Source organism: Gouania willdenowi, chromosome 14, assembly GCF_900634775.1.
Source record: "Gouania willdenowi chromosome 14, fGouWil2.1, whole genome shotgun sequence".
Taxonomy (NCBI): Eukaryota; Metazoa; Chordata; class Actinopteri; order Blenniiformes; family Gobiesocidae; genus Gouania; species Gouania willdenowi.
This window is the reverse complement of record NC_041057.1, coordinates 23,934,435-23,951,136: the sequence shown is the minus strand read 5'-3', so window position 1 is coordinate 23,951,136 and position 16,702 is coordinate 23,934,435. Positions and strand designations below refer to the sequence as shown.

The window sequence follows — 16,702 nt, the reverse complement described above, 5'->3', positions numbered from 1 at the left end:
AATGCTTGTTCGTATTTTACAATCTCTCTGTGGCTTTAGCTGCAGCTGGATCAGAGGATCAGTGGAAGGCTTTGGCTTGCCCTTCAGGTGTCAGCACAGTCAGGTTGCCTCTGGCGTCCTGGTCCTTCTCAATGGCCTCAAACAGAGACTTGAAGTTGCCTGCTCCGAAACCCTAAGAAGGAAAGCGTACACACAGATGGCTAATTACCTTTCACTGTCCTTTTTTATGACTCCGGGGTTTGTTCACTTTGATGTCAGATCACAAATGGTGGATGAATATTTCCCTTTTCCCTGCTCTCACCTGGAGCTCACAGATTAATCATTTAAATGTTTTCACAGAAAATCAAAGGATCACACGTTAATCGCTCCTCTGGGAGATTCCTTTTTGTGGTTCAGATTCAGTTTCACACTATTAGGCGTTGTAGCACACCTGTAGACTCCGCAGGGTGATGAAAAGGGCCTGTTCTGACAGGCTGAACGGTGCTGGGTGTTATTTTTGAGATGCTATAGGGTCCAACTCAATCTTGTGTGAAGTACAGAGCTTTTTAACATGTGTGATATATGACTGAGAGTTTACGAGTGCTGCTGTAGGTGTGAGAAAGTTCATACAGATACTGTTTGAACAACCAGGCAAAATGGGTTTTAATTAGAGATGGGCGATACTATCGGCTGATATTGCAATAAAATGTAATATCGGTCGACATCAGTATCAGTTTTTCCACGGATATTGAAAAACCAAGATGTGATGATGTTTGAGACAACATATTAATAACCAATATGGCACTTTTTACTAGGGATGTCCAGATACAACTTTTTCATTTCCGATATGATACCGATATTGCAGCCTTACGTATCGGCCGATACCGATATTGATCTAATATTAGCATGAACCATACATACTTTTTTTAGAAATATTTTATTTTATTTATTTATTTATTTTCTTTATTTCTCTTTTTTTTGATAAAAATAATAATTATTATTTATTTTGTAGTGTGGAATGTTAGAAAAGACTTAATCTAGTGATGTCACTCAAACAGAGAACAATAGTCAGCAACAGTAGGTATGAGAAAAACTGACCCATTTATTATTAACTAAGTGGTTACATACATTTTAACCTTCAACATAATATCTACAGTATTCTAAAGTTGAATAAAATAAATAAAAAATAAATTGAAAAAAAAAAAAATATCCGAAAATTTGAGTCCGATATTTGTTTTGTTTGTCAGACCAATATCCAATATTGGATGGTGACACCCCTACTTTTTACATTACTAAAGTTTAATAAATATTCTTATTTTGCACAGATTATGTTTTTTTGTGGACTTCATGCAGTGGGGCATCACATTAAAAATAGGCTGCAACAACCTCTAATTTCCATGGAGAGAGAATATTATGAGACCTAAAATTAGAATGGGAGGGAGGGGTCTGTATATTTACTGTGTCAGTATCACTTAATATTGGAAAATCAGAAATTAAGTGTTGGACAATAATTGAAAAAAGTAACTATCCAAAATAGCTACGATAGAAACCCATCGATCCCTTCAACTACCATACCTGTTTATCAGGCTCTGGATCACTGTAGCACATTTTGGTTTAGTTTTCTCCATACTAATCTTATCTTCTGTCTTCCTCTCTTTTCAACATCATCCAACAACTTAGTATTCAGGTATGCATGTCATAAATATCTTCCCACAAAACTATTAGAAATTCAGTGGATATACAATCTTTTTTTTAGAATTAGGACAAAAAATTGTAACTTAAAAAGGCTAAATGAAGGAAATGAAATCTGGGCTATGGTGGGGGGATTTAAGGTTTAAGACCTGGCTCACATGCTTTATGTGTACATCGGCTTTTGGAAATTAGTGCAACTGCTTTTTCTTTTGTTGATTTTCTTTTTCTTATGTTTTTTTATGTAACTTTTTGTTTTAGTTCAGTAATTAGACCATTAGTATGTCTGTTCTTTTCTTTTGGCTATTTTTAAGATATTAAACTTATATTTTTTACAAGACATTTTATCATGAAATCATCTTTAAAAAGTCAATTTCAAATCATCTTTTCATTGCTCTGTAATTCATTTCAATTCCTCTTACTGTAATGTTTCTCTTAATGCTGCCAATATTTACATTTTTCACACAATTTTACTTCACTTATGTAGGCCTATTGTCTATATTTTATTATGTTTGTTACCTTTTATTTAATTGTTGTAACCCATGTACTTTAGATTAGTTATTCTCTACAGTGTTTTTGGCTGCTTATTCCGGGTTTCACGACATTTGATGTTGTTTTGATGCCCAACATTGATATTAATTTATTTAAATATTGGTTTCTTAGTATTATTTACAATTCCATTTTAACCATTTTCTAAATAGTTTAGTACACCGAAAAGAGGTAAGGCAAAGGGTGGATAAAGGTGGAGGGATGGGTGTGAGTGGGAATCTGCTTTTAATTTGTAAAGCATGCTGTGCTACCATTTCATTTATGAAAAGTTCTAAATGAATAATATAATTTGCTAAATATTTGACTGAAAATGGATGCAGGGCATGTCTGAACAGAACTTCAGACCATCACTAACACAGAGAGATGGACAATCACTGAGTTACCACACACACACACACACACACACAAACACACGCCTGAATGTAATTTGCTAAATATAGAGAACGAACAAACAGGTTTTTGAAATGTGGGAGGAAATATGCATATTTAAAGAAAACTACTTATGAAATGACCATACAAAAGCAAACCAATGAATTACTAACTCTTAAATCAAATGAGTAGCTCTTTCATTTGTTAAAGCTCGTGGAGAAAACCCCCAATAGCCAACTGTCAAGTAAAACTGTGTTTAAACTTAATTAAACTGTCATTATCCTATTCTGATAAATAAGTTAGAAAGTGTCTATTTGTACGCTTGCCGTACGGACAACCCCCCATGCTGTTAGTACGGTTACCGAAGTACACGTACGTAGCGTTTGAGGGTTGGGTTATAATCCAGTATCGCAACAATTTTTAGGGTTAGGGTTAGAGTTAGGGTAAGGTTTAGTCTCAGTCACTAAGTCGCCATTAAGTTAGGTGTAATCAATTCATTGGTACCTGAACATGCAGCCGGTCCTCCTCTCAGATGTGAAACATAGCAAAGAAAAGGACTTGCCTTATTGGTTACTTACAAAGTGGTTGTTCCTCTGAATAACCTCCAGGAACAGCGTTGGCCTGTCCTGCACAGGTTTGGTGAAGATTTGAAGTAGATATCCTTTGTCATCAAAATCAACCAAGATCCTCAGTTCCTGTCAGACAACAAAGATGTGGGATTTGTGAAGCGAATGATAGAAATCTACAGGCTCACAAACCCAGTCATCACCTGCAAATGGTCCAGATCCTCCTTCACCTTAATCTTGGCAGATTTTAGTTTCTCACGTAAGGACTCATAGTAAGTGTCAGGTGCCAGAAGGAACTCCATTCCACGATCTCGCAGGTTCTCGACCTGAAACCAAATCAATGCCATGACTAACAATGCTCCCCATGTCTCTATCAGTTAGTGTGCAACTTCCTGGAGACTCACACTTTTAATTATGTTTGAAGTGTTGAGGGCAATGTGCTGAACACCTGGTCCTCCGTAATAGTCCACATATTCCTGCGGAGACACATACTCAGGGGATGTTTAAATGTCACACACTGAAACCCCTACTTCAGCCTGCTGAGAAGTCCCACCTGGATCTGAGACTTTTTTTTCCCTGTGGCTGGCTCATTGATGGGCATTTTGATGGTCTCTTCATAGTTGGTCACAACCACAGAGCGCAGCGCGCTGTACTGTGTGTGCAACTGTTTGTCGTCGATTGACCAGAAACGATGAAACAACAAACACTTCTGGTACCTGGAATTTAAAGATGGCAAACAAGAGCAGATGATGATAAGATTTAAATCTGATCCTTTGCTGTTGTTGTTTTGTTTTTTTCTTTTTCTGAAACTAAATATATAACAAGAGAACTCAGAGAGCACAAACCTCCACCAACCACCAAATATCTTTGTCAGATATTGGCAGTTATGTGGATCAGTGATCCTGATCATGGAACCATAATCATTCACACATTAAAGGCTTGGAATCAATTCATTTATATCCACATTGATAACGATAAAGTAGGTCCAAATATATGGGCACCCCCTATTTTTAGAAAATTCCAGATCCGATCAGAAAGAAAGTCTTTCGGGTCATTGAAGAACAGATTCAAAGTGATGGAGTCCAATTTCACAAAATGTCTTATTTTAAAATAACTTTAATATTCTTATCCATCCTAATTAATACTGTATACAATATTCTTTATTCATTCCACAAACTGTGGATGAAAGCCCATTGCTGACAGGGTTTATCCAATTAACTGTGTCAAATGCCTTCCGAGCATCAAAGTTGGAATCTTGCATCTTCTTTTTGACCTGTGTAATAATCTTTAATGTCCTTATTTTATTATGACACTATGACAGAATAAAAACTTGTTTGATCAGGGTAAATAAGTTCTATTTCATAATATTTTGGGAGATGTCTCACTATGGGACACAGGATTGACAAAGTGAAATAGGTATTCTAAGGAATGTAGCAGAGGCGACAGACATCTCACTCATATTACTCATAGAACCGGGGTTACAAAAGTAACTTATAGTGTTTGTATGCGTCTTTGGATTAGTTTGCTAGGATGTAAATAAGTAACTTCATGTTACTACATAGTAGGCAAATAGGTCTATAGCGCCCACATTGTGTTGCATCTTTTCCTTCGCTGTAAATAACTGAAATGTTATGACCTCAGACCATGAGTCCGGTATTTCTCCTGTTTTAAGTAAATGATTAAAGGCTAATAATGGTAGTAAAACATCAATAAAACATTTGTAAAATTCTCCAGAGAACCTGTGAGTCCCTGGTAGTTTATTGCATAAACCCAAACCTAAAGGAACATTTTCTATATGAATGTTTTGTTTATCGCTTGTTGGATTTGGCTCTTCTTACAATTTCTTTATAAAAGGATGTGAATGCAGTGGCAATTTATTTTGAAGTGAGTGTACGTGCGCTCAATCAGGACTCTTACCAGTCAGAAACTGGCGTCATTTCATCATCTGGCTGGTTTCCCACAATATGATCGATGAAGTTCAAACCTGCTGCTGGACTGCAAAATAAAAAGTACCACAGTGTGGGTACTTTTTTTTACTTAAACCCAAGTGGCACAAAACTTTAGAAAAACATTATACAATGGAGCTTTATAGACATGGAAAGTTCATGCATTAGTTAATAATGCTGTTATTACACATAGGACAGGCTCATTTCACCCTAATAACCTAAAAGCTTCAGGGAATTATATGAAATTATTTATATGGAGAAAAAAATATCTATTTTTAATATCGTTTATTACAACCATGTAAGCAAACATTAACTCAACAAAACCTGACAAAGCTCTGGGCAAATCTCCAATTTAGACCACATTGAGTTCATAAAAGTGATAACTGGTTCTAATGAGCAAATGTAAGTGAGGTTTTCTTTCTATTCATGTGAATGAAGTTAACCAATTACTACATTAAATCATACATAAAAAGGAGAAAGCCTGAGATATCTTAAAGCTTAAAATAAAAAAAAAATACCTTATAGTTTCACTTCATATGCTGGTTAAACTTATACAATATCTTTCTTATTGTATGTATATAATATAGGATGTCATTTTAGGACTCCTAAACCTACAAGCTTACATTTTCCTGCAAAAATAAAGATTTACCAGCCATTTAATATTTTGAATTGTTTCACTGTGCGTTAGATGAGTATTGCTCAGTATCTAAAAAGGTAAAAGAAAGAAAGAAGACACAGATGGAAAAACAATGATCAATTATTAATGGGGAGTTAGAAACTCACAGGTTGGCTAACAAAGGATCCCTGAACAGCGGCTCTTTGTAACCTGGCAGGAAAAGGCCTTTGTAGGGTCCAAGGTACTCCACCAGTGTGTGTGTTGTGTCTCCATACTGGGGATGGAAGTATTTGCACATCATGGTTAGTTTCCAGGCTCTGCTGTGTATATGTAGGAAGCTTTAGTGTGTGAGTCACTGTGCACCGTCTGAATCACAGAACACTTCACTCTCCCGTGGATGTCCTCCTCCACCCAGGGCTCCCTGACGATGACCGCTCCTCGCTCTGCTGCCGTCTGTCAGTGGGGTCACAATGAAAATGGGACAACATCAGGGCACAGTTTTCCATGTTGTGGAAAGCCTTTCGAACATACATTTTATATCAATATTCAGATTTACTAATACTCAGATTTGGAGTACATGGGGGAAAGCACATTGAGGCTTGCCATTGGCTTTGAAATTATTACAACCAATCAGAGGCCTGGATTTGGTTATCATCTCTCCTATTTACAAGACAACAAAAACTGCAAAAAGTGTTTCACAGATGCGTTATTTCAAAGTGACGTACAACACAAGCACCTAGGGTTGAGGGACTTGCTCAACAATTCATAGCGGTGACCAAGGTTTGTTTCAAACCTGTGACCCTACGATATCGAGCCTGCTTCCTTAAAGCTGCAGTGTGTAGAATACCCCCCCCCCCCCCCCCCACTCTCCGTTTTGAAACTTATTGTCCCTTACTGGCATCCTTGTGAATGCTTACAACTATGGACCTTTTAACAACTTTTCTCTCAATAGAGACGACAAATGTGTGGTCTTTGTCTTATGTTATTGGAGCATGTTCTGGTGTTTTAGAGACTCTGACATGAATGCACATATAACTGTAGTTACTGCCCTGAACAGCGACTGCTGCAGTCAGCTCGTCCCCGCAAGAAAGCTCACAGAGGTGGGCGTGATCTCAGCTGCCACTCAGAGCAGAGTGACATCACTCCACATGTATTTTCTCTCCAGTGCCCACTTTGGATAAGCTTCTCTTAAGTTTACACACGATGTATCCCATCTGTTCTCACTCTCCCTCTGAAGCCAGTACGTGAGACAGACCCTGTGCAGTCATGGAGATCCACAAGGAAGCAAAGCGGTCCATTCCTCCCGAGTATGTTTGTGCTTGTAGATTGTTGCTTCTCCACGTCGGTCTTCTTTTATCCTCTTGCTTTACCAAATTACAGTCGTGCTGCTATGGGGACTTCTCCTGGAACGTCTGCCATTGCACTTTTACTGTCAATGGTACATAAACGCGCTTGACTTCAGTCGAGCAGCCAATAGTAACACACCCCAAAACAGCTCATGGAGCACTCTGTTAGTAGAAAGATCTCTGATTGGCTAAAATCCAAAGTCATACTCCTGGATTTCAAACCTTTGTTTACAGGGCCAAGAGAAAGAGAAGAGATTCACTATCAACTCAGAACACTTTGAATTACAATATGCTCCAAGATGATTATACATTTTTGAACAAATGATGGCAAAAAAAAAAAACCCAAAAACTTGCAAACTGCAGCTTTAACTGTTACACCACCACTGCCTTACTCATTAGTCAATTAATATTACTAGTAAAACCAAACTATTCACTAGTATTACTAGTAGATCTGATGCAAATTAAGTGGGAGGGATTACAACCAAATCTAGCTCTCTGATTGTATTTCAAAGCAAATGGCAAGACTGAATTTGCTTTTCCCTGCCCCCGTATTAGCATATATGATTTAGTGACACTTTTTTCTTAGTAAACCAAATCTCAGTTTATGTACTCTAAATGTGAGTGCTAGTAGAGTTTAGCTATGGTTGATATCACTGATATCAGATTACTGCTTTAACACACATTTGAAAAGCTTGCCGTTCCTGGTTTCTGGGCGCCCTCCAGTGGCTGATCCAGGAACACTTTGTCAGATACTCAATGAGCATTTGTACATGTATGTTTAATTGTCTCATGCACGTGATGGTTTGGGAAGCTGATGAGACTATTTTGATGTGTGCAGTGCGGAGTAGCAGTGCATGAATGTAAACACAGTTTATCTAAACCTTCCAGCCTGACCTCGGCTCAGGGGAAGAGTTCAAGGGAGAACTTCAAAGCTGTATTTCAAAAGAGCCTGAAACAAATTGGACATGTTTACCCATATTTCAACACACAGCAACAGCTTTTCACTCTGTGTGTGGCAACGTTTGGCAATGATGTAACAACAGCTCATGTTTAAAAACTCAGGTTTGTTACTTTATTTTATAGCTAATACATAAACGCTCTGCTTTGGTGATACACTGTTTTAAAAACTTAATCAACAATAATGTTGAAGGTTGTATTCTTTGTACCCCATTATAGCTTTAACTAATAATAGATTATTCAAAACGAGCTCGAGAATGTTTTTTTTCAAGGTCAAAGATCAGCAGAGGTTCGAGGCTTCTTGTCTGTAAAACCAGATCTATGTCGGCACAATCTTTTGACCTGAATTTGAAACTCAACAATAAATATAAGATAAGATAAATATTTTCCCTGTTAGATGTTAAATTATTAAAAACCTTAAAAGTTTAGTATCTTAGTATTCCATTCGCTTTGTGCAAAACCCTGAACTCCCAAACCATTCTTTTTAGAGTTGTACTTCCACACTGAGGTTTTAATGACAGTGAATATGAAACGTGTATTTGTGCTTATGTGTAACTATATGAATTGAAAGAGTCAGTGTTTCATTGAAGGTTCACACAGTATAAATAATGTGGTCCGAGCCTCAACGTACTTTGACTAAGAAGTCACAGTCCTCCACTTGAAAAGCGATGTCTTTGACTCCATCTCCGTGCTTCATCATGTGCTCTCCCATCTCTGAAGGAGAATGAAAACATTTGAAAAGCCAAGCATGCATCAGTATTTCACTCTGTGGAGTCCTGGTGAGTCTTACTCACCTTCATTTCCAGGATTGAGAGGAGAGGCAAGTACAAATATTATCTGCAGAGAGGAGAAGGAGATGGTGTGAAAATGCAGAGGAAACATTTACAGCAAAGTCCAACACTTTAGGATATTTGTCCTTGTACGGTACCTTATCCTGTCTGATGGCGTGACACACCACCTCTCGGCTGCCCGTCTCCAAACCCTTGTAGGCCAGATGCTCGAAGCCCATTTTGTCACAGTAGAACGAGGCTGCCTGAAATGAAACAACACAGATCTTATTGTGAAGATATGCTACATAATCAGCAGTTGTAACATAACAGTTAAGGAAGCGGGTTTGTTAGTGGAGGGTCACCGGTTCAGGTCCATCGTTGTGTTGTATGTCACTTTGGATAAAAGAGTCTGCTGAATGAAATTGTAATAATCATTGTAAAGTTGGGCTTTCTGTGAACATAACCACCATGAGGTTTCAAAGCTGCAGGCTACATGTGCAATGTAAAAATGACAAGTTGATTTGACTTACAAAAAATATACTAACTTGTTGCCTTAAAAAAACTAAAAACTAAAAAAAATCAATTAATAATCAAATCTAACAGATCAAAAACAATTATTCTTAACGCTGCTTTGTTTGTATTATTTTATTGATTTACCTAATTTATTTGTCTGTTAGCAGGGTTAAGTCAAGAGTACTTAACAAGTTTTGAAAATCTTGAAAACTTAGACCTTACACCATGGGAAATTCCATGACGTTTTGGAAGGAATCCAGATCAATATACTAATTCTGGATCAGTTTTAAAAATCTAAATCTTCCCTATCTCACATTATCTCGGTTAATGGATCAATTTATATTAAATTTGACTCAGTCGTGTCGGAATGGTTACTCAGTTACTCAACTGAGTTTCATCTAGATCAAATTTGGATTGCAGATTTTTCTCGCATTTTATTTATTTATTTTTTTGCACTCTCTGCTCTAGTTTGAACTATATACATATACTATATTGTAATATATACTGGTTTCTTGTATGCTTTAATATATGATACAGCTTTTATGGATTTCTGTTGATCTTGTGCAGTCCCTAGACATGGGTATCATAAAAAACTGCTCCCCAGGCGCCGCAAAATGCTGCCCACTGCTCCTCAGGGATGGGTTAAATGCAGGGGACAAATTCCATTAATGTAATAACATTACATGGCCAATTAAAGGCGAAAGCCCTGATTTAATCTTTAATCATTGCGTTTTCTACATTTATTTTCTCAGCACACTACAGATTGCTGTATCAACACACATCAGCTAAAAAGCTTAGAAACCTCTTCATCAGACTTTGAATATAATGGCATCTTAAGCAGGATCTTATATTGGCCCCCACACAGTTAAAAAACAACAAAATATTTAGGGTTGAAAGTTTTAAATGTACATTTCACTTTGTTTCAATATCTTTGTCAATTCTGTAAATGACTGAGTATAATACATTTGGAAAGATGGCTTGGTTTTACATGGACAGTAAACCCTCTGATTTCAGACTGTAAATGTTAACATGGCATGTACAAGGATCAGAGACAAGTCAGGGAACTTTGAAGTATTAGTGCAGGGTTTGAAAACTCACCTGTTTGGCATTGCCGACCCAAAATGTGATGTGATGAAACTTGAGGAACTTTCCCCTTGTGTGCTGAGAAGTTAAACAGAGGCTTTACAAAGTCAGGTTCAAATCAACTGCATAATATTTGTTTATAATGATTTAAAGCTTGTTTTGCACAAGTGACAACCACAGGTGGGCATAGACAGTGGTGGAAAAAGCTTTTTCAAACACTGCATGTATTATGTTGCATTAAAAATCATGGTTTGTATGCAATTTATTTTAGTAGCAACATTCAGAGCCATTTCAAATGATATTTCAGATTGTCATGATATGGAAGATATTCAGAAGCTTTTTGCAGTAATTACACATTCCACAAGTTTTTGTCCAAAAATCAAGCAGACATTAAACTTACCTTCTCCCCCTTATCAGAGTAGCTAGTCTGAAAGGACAAGATCATAAATCATCAAAATAAAAAGAGCTGAAAGTGGTCTGATGTCAACTTATTCAATAGTTCTTCCTTTGTTCAACAGTTTCATCTCCATTGGGAAGAAAATCTCTCTCAGCATTGTTACCTTACAGTGTATTACAGCTTAGAGCATCTATTTATCATAATTTGCTCTGTTTTCAAACTTCTTACCATGCTGTGATTTCAGATGAGCCCCAGTTCAGAACAGAGAGGTTGAAGAAATCAGGGCTTTGTTGAACTACATGCAGATAAGTACACATCAAATCAACAAGCTGTGATTGGTTCATTCACATCTACTCCCACCTGACTGATGCACCTTTGCAAAAAAAGGTTTAGGTCAACAAACTTGGTCACTACATATCAGCCTTTGTCTGATCAGTCATCAGTGACAAGGTCATCGTGTATACACTTGCATGGTAACAACACCAGAAACACAGAACTAAAGTCTCACATCATAAATCAAAACATCAGGGAAGATTAATGCATGGGCTGTAATGGTACAATAGGATTTTAATAATGCTAATAATAACTAACATGACGCACACAGAGTGTGGGTGGATGTATAAAAAAAACAACATGAGAAATAGCAAAGCAATAATAATAATAGTAATAATAATTATTATTATTATGATTATTTATTTGAAAAAAATAAATGCTGTTTTCTATATGACTTATATGGATCCAGAGGACAGAAGATATCACTGTGTGAATCATATTGACCAATACAGCAAACAGCTTAGCTCTGTGGAAGATGTCTTTTGTTTGTTTGCTTGTTTTAAACAGTTACATTTTTTTTAAAAATTTATTCTATATAAATTTGAAGAATGAACAGAAATGTTTGGTACATTTTATCTGTACCTTTTTACTGTCACATTACAAAAACAGGAAAAAGCCAAATCAATATGGTGAAGATCATCTTTCTTGCTTGTAAGCACACCCCCAAGATTTTGGTGACCTGCCACTCGGGGTGAAATTCCAAAAATGCCTTAAACACTATAAAAACAACCACGCTCATCCTCCCCTCCCTGTTTCAAAACTTATTGTCCCTTACCTTCATATTCATGAAGGAGCACAACTGTGGAGCTCTTATTGACTTTTTTCTCAATAGAGACAAGTGACAAATGTAAAGACTTTATCTTGTGTTGTTGGAAAGTGTTGCGTTGTTTTAGACTGAGACTGACACAAATGCACGTATCACTCTATAGTTACTGCCCAGAACAGCGGCTGCTGCCGTGAGCTCCTCCCTCTCCAGAGATCTCAAACAGGCAGCTGCTGCTCAGAGCAGAGGGACAACCATTACTCAAGCATCCAGACTGCAAAATTAATTGCGTCTGTTCTCTTCACCTTGGATATGCTTCTCTTAGGTGTACATGCAATTTATCCCATCTATTCTTACTCTCTCTCTGAAATCAGTACGTGTGGCAGACCTTACGCAGTCACAAGAATCTGTGAGAATACGTGTCAGTCATGTGTATTTTGCTCTGATAACAACCCCTTTAGCCTTTGTGACACAGCTAGGATGGGTGCCACAGAGCAGCGATGGGTTGCTGAATTATCTGCTTTTAACTACAGTGTCCACTATCACCCAGGCCGACTCAACAAAATGCTGTTGCCCTCTCACAACAGACAATGGATGACACCCCAAACAAGCTCAAGGGATTTCTCCTTGGGACAGCTTTAAATGTTGCTCTGCAGAGGTCCACAAGAGAGGGTAAGCAGCAAGTTGAGTAACTGTTCTTCCCTCTCGCACCCTAGCAGAACAGCAGGCACTCCAACGAGCTGATCCAGCCTTTCTTCTCTTCTGGTGCCAGCAAAGGGAGTCAAGTCAGGTGTTTCTTAAACCTTCTTTGGGTGACCGTGAGAGCCCCAAGGTGGCATTGTTGGTTCAGATTTTGTTTCTAAACATCACCACCTCACCAGTCCCAACTCTGTTACATTGTTATATCTGTTTTTTTTTTTGTTTTTTTTTTTATACAGGATACATTTTGAGGAAAATATGCTAGGGTCAACTTTCTCAAAACCAATTCTTTTGAAAAAAAAAAAAAAAAAACAGTTTCAGAACATCTGATTTCAACTTAATCTAAATCTAACAACAACACAAGCAAGTACGAAATTGCGATTAGACAAATCAGATATAAATAAATGGGGCACTCAGATTAACACTAAAAAAGACAGTTTGAGCAAAATGCACAAAATCTAAATCATTAACAAATAGGAATATTTCTCTTTTAAATATGAAACCTAATGCACTTACCAATTCATATACATATACCTAATAAATCAAATACAGCAAACACAATAGACCCATAAATTATAAATGATAATGAATCAATCAATAATCTTGAACATAATATGTATTGCTTTGTCAGCAGTAAATGTTGTCTTGTCTTACGTATCATAACAAAAGAAGACAAGGAGGAGGGAGGAGAAACACTAGACCTATGTCACACTTGCGTTGGCAATGTAAACCTGTTTCTCTTGCCAATAAAGCTGTTTTGAATTGAGAGAGAGAGAAGTTTGCAAATCCATCCTCTGCTTCCAGTGGAAAACACCAAACAATGCATGCAGAGCAGAATTAGGATAATACCCAGAAATTATCAAAATCCGGAAGAGAGCAATCAAATTTTATGAGCACCTCAAGGAAAGTGAGCCCAACACCCTCCACCACAAAGCCCTCACCTACACAGTGACCATAGACAGCCCTCTCAGCCAGCTGGTTCAAGGACTCCGTCATACAGAACCCCAACCAGACTGAACCACATCTTATTTATAAAGCAAGGAATCTCTGTCTGTCTGTGTGTCTGTGTCTCAAATATATCTGCAGTTCAGGGACAGACAGAGCTGAGACTTTCAACATGGCTGCTGCTTGGTTCAATGGTGTGCAACGCCCCACGGGAGCGGACAATTTTAAGAACTGACGTTCTGAGCTCAATGTTGACAGGTAGTCACGGTAACTCAGGATAAGTTAGAATAGCTCAGTGATGACTTTCTGTGAAGTGTCTTGCGATAACACGTGATATGAATTGGCGCTATACAAATAAAGATTGATTGATAAGTGAAGAAGAAAAAAATAAAAAGCAAAAATCAACAGAGTAAAGTTCATTTGTAGTTCTACTTTCTCTCTTTCAGCAGGCTGCAGATGAAATACTGCCAATAACACACGAGGGCATTCACCACAAATTTTCTGCATATGCCGATGATGTCGTCCTATTTATTTCAAAGCCAAAAAAATCTATCGGTCCCTTGCTAAAACTAATTGACGAGTTTGGATTGTTTTCAGGATATAAGATAAACTGGACAAAAAGCGAGCTTATGCCATTATCACAAGATGTGGACTTGGACTTTCTGAATAAAACCCCGTTTAGGTTAGCCTCCGAAAAATTTGAATGCCTTGGGATTATAATTACACGTAAAATTTCACAATGACTTAAAATAAATTGGGACAAAAAAGTTAATCAGCTTGAGAAAAATATAGAATTTTGGAAGACATTGCCTATTTCGATGGTAGGTCGGATAAATGCCATCAAAATGGTTGCGCTACCGAGATTCTTATATATATTTCAGTCAATCCCAATATGTATACCTCAATTATACTTTAAGAAGTTAGATTCCATTATATTGTCTTTTATTTGGGCAGATAAAGTTCCTAGGATTTCTAAAAAGCATCTCTTCAAAGACAAAATGAATGGTGGTCTCAGTCTACCAAATTTCAAATTATATTATTTAGCTGCCCATCTAAATATTTTTTCATTCTGGCGTGGCTGTACCCCAGGAATAGCCTTGACGGAGCAGCCTTCATGGTTACTGATAGAACATTTGTCTTGTCAGCGGTCTTGCCTTCCTGCTTTGCTGAATAGCCCAACAAAAATTAAGAATACCGTGTATAAGAAGAACCCAATCATTCAAAACTCTTTGAAAGTTTGGAATCAATTCCTGCTGTTGACAAGGGCACCCAAAATGTACCTAGACACTCCAATATGTGATAATCATGCTTTTTGCCCTGGTTTGGATGATGCTTCCTTTGTTAGGTGGCGAGAGAGGGGCATTTTGGCTATTAAAGACCTCTATATTGATGGTTATTTAGCATCCTTTGAACAACTCAGAACAAAACACGAGATACCAAATTCTCACCTTTTTCGCTTTCTACAGCTGCGTCACTTCCTTAGAACTAGCAACCCCCTGTGTGAGGTTGCTCCTCAACATTCAGCTTTAGATAGTGTATTAGCTGTAAAATCTTATACCAAAGGGGCTATATCTACATACTACAAGGTTCTGCTAGGTGTGAGTAGTCCTTCATCTTACCTTTTCAGGGACCAATGGGAAGAGGAATTAGGTATTGAAATTACAGAGGAAAGGTGGCAGGACTGCATCAAGAATATTTATGACAGCTCAATTAATGCAAGGCACGTTCTTATTCAGTTTAGGGTCGTACATAGACTGCATCTCTCTCCTTCTAAGCTGAACAAAATCTATAGTAACGTATCAGACTTATGTGCTAAATGTTCAAGTGATCGAGGGACATTGTCACATGTTTTTTTGCAGTGTCAAAAACTTCAGGTGTTTTGGGACTCTGTATTTGATTTTCTGAAAAACTCTTTGGGCAGAAATGTCCCGTGTAACCCCCTCACGGCGCTGTTTGGTGTTACAGAACATGACTGGGTTTGCAATAGGAATGAAAAGCATGTAATTTCATTGTGCACTCTGCTAGCTAGAAAGGTTCTCTTGCTTTGCTGGAAATCGGACAAACCTCCAGCTTTTGATATGTGGGTAAAGGAACTTGGGAATGTGCTCCATCTGGAAAAAATTAGATACCACTTAATTAACAAAGAAATTTTATTTTTAAAAATATGGCAACCAGTTATTTCCCTGTTGGATAGACTTAATTGAAATACTCCTCTGTATTATAATCTGTCTTAAGTTTATTTGTATGTGTTACCACCTTTTTCTGTTGTTTGTATGTTGTTAAAATGATAAATGCAATAAAAAAATATATATAAAGCAGGCTGCAGATGTATGCTAGCTTCAGTGCTAAATATATACAGTACATACTTCCTACGGGCACTGCACTAGCCATAAGAAAACAAAAGGAAAACTACCTGAACCAGTGGAAATAATCAACACAAACCCAGAGCAAACTGGAAGTTCACTTGGCCCTAAACAGGACCTACATGATTGCAGAATACCTGAACACTGTGACCAACTTACAGCTCAGGAAAATCATGAACCGGTACAGACTCAGCGAGCAGAGTCTGTTCATGCAGACAGGCTGACAGACAGACCTGGCTCCTCCGAGATGACAGCTGCACTCCCTGACCTCCTGCCCCCGCTACCAGGACCTCAGAGACACTTACTTCCCCCTGGTCACACCCACCCATAAAGACTTTCAGAACTTGTCTGACATCCACAAATTACACTACCTTCTCGGGGAAGTCCAGCAATGTGCAAACACGGCAGATTAATTGACTGCTGTGACAAGAAAAGGAACTCTAACAACCTCCAGCCAACATACACCATATAGTCCCACTACATTTATGTGTGTGTGTGTGTGTGTGTATATATATACACATATGTAGGTCTTTGTGTACATGTACTGTTTGTATATATGCATGTACTTGTGCAACCGGACGCATATGTGTGTGCATAATGATATAAGTAAAATTCTGTACCTTTTCCCCTTTTATAAGACTCATAATTTAATTGTAAATTGTGTTCCACATACTGCATATATAGTGAAAAACTATTTTTATTTTATTATTTTTATTTTATCTTATTGTTTTGCACATCACAAATGGAGCAAGTTTTTTTTTTTTTTTTTTTTAACATGTAATCTTTTCGTGTGTACATTGTTCTATGTCACACTTGCTT

The 16,702-nt window shown here is 37.6% G+C and overlaps 1 protein-coding gene across 1 annotated transcript; it reads right to left on the bottom strand.

The window, feature by feature from the left end:
- On the bottom strand, positions 1 to 16,146 carry hpda (4-hydroxyphenylpyruvate dioxygenase a). The gene is made up of 15 exons (XM_028466879.1): positions 16,043 to 16,146; positions 11,009 to 11,075; positions 10,784 to 10,810; positions 10,399 to 10,461; positions 8,946 to 9,050; positions 8,812 to 8,854; positions 8,649 to 8,731; positions 6,078 to 6,167; positions 5,882 to 5,988; positions 5,070 to 5,147; positions 3,706 to 3,868; positions 3,557 to 3,628; positions 3,356 to 3,478; positions 3,165 to 3,281; positions 1 to 172 (listed from the first exon to the last, which is right to left on the bottom strand). The coding sequence occupies exons 2-15, from the start codon at positions 11,009 to 11,011 to the stop codon at positions 59 to 61; spliced, it is 1,188 nt and encodes a 395-aa protein (XP_028322680.1). The 5' UTR covers positions 11,012 to 11,075; positions 16,043 to 16,146; the 3' UTR covers positions 1 to 58.
- Between the last annotated feature and the right edge of the window lie 556 nt (positions 16,147 to 16,702).

Bases quoted from the DNA above. Each gene is read 5' to 3' on its own strand.
- hpda (XM_028466879.1), bottom strand. The intron at 3,629-3,705 runs GTGGGACTTCTC...GTGTCTCCGCAG, and splicing joins AAAAAAAGTCTCAGATCCAG to GAATATGTGGACTATTACGG. The intron at 173-3,164 runs GTAAGTAACCAA...TTTCCTTCTTAG, and splicing joins TTCAGAGGAACAACCACTTT to GGTTTCGGAGCAGGCAACTT.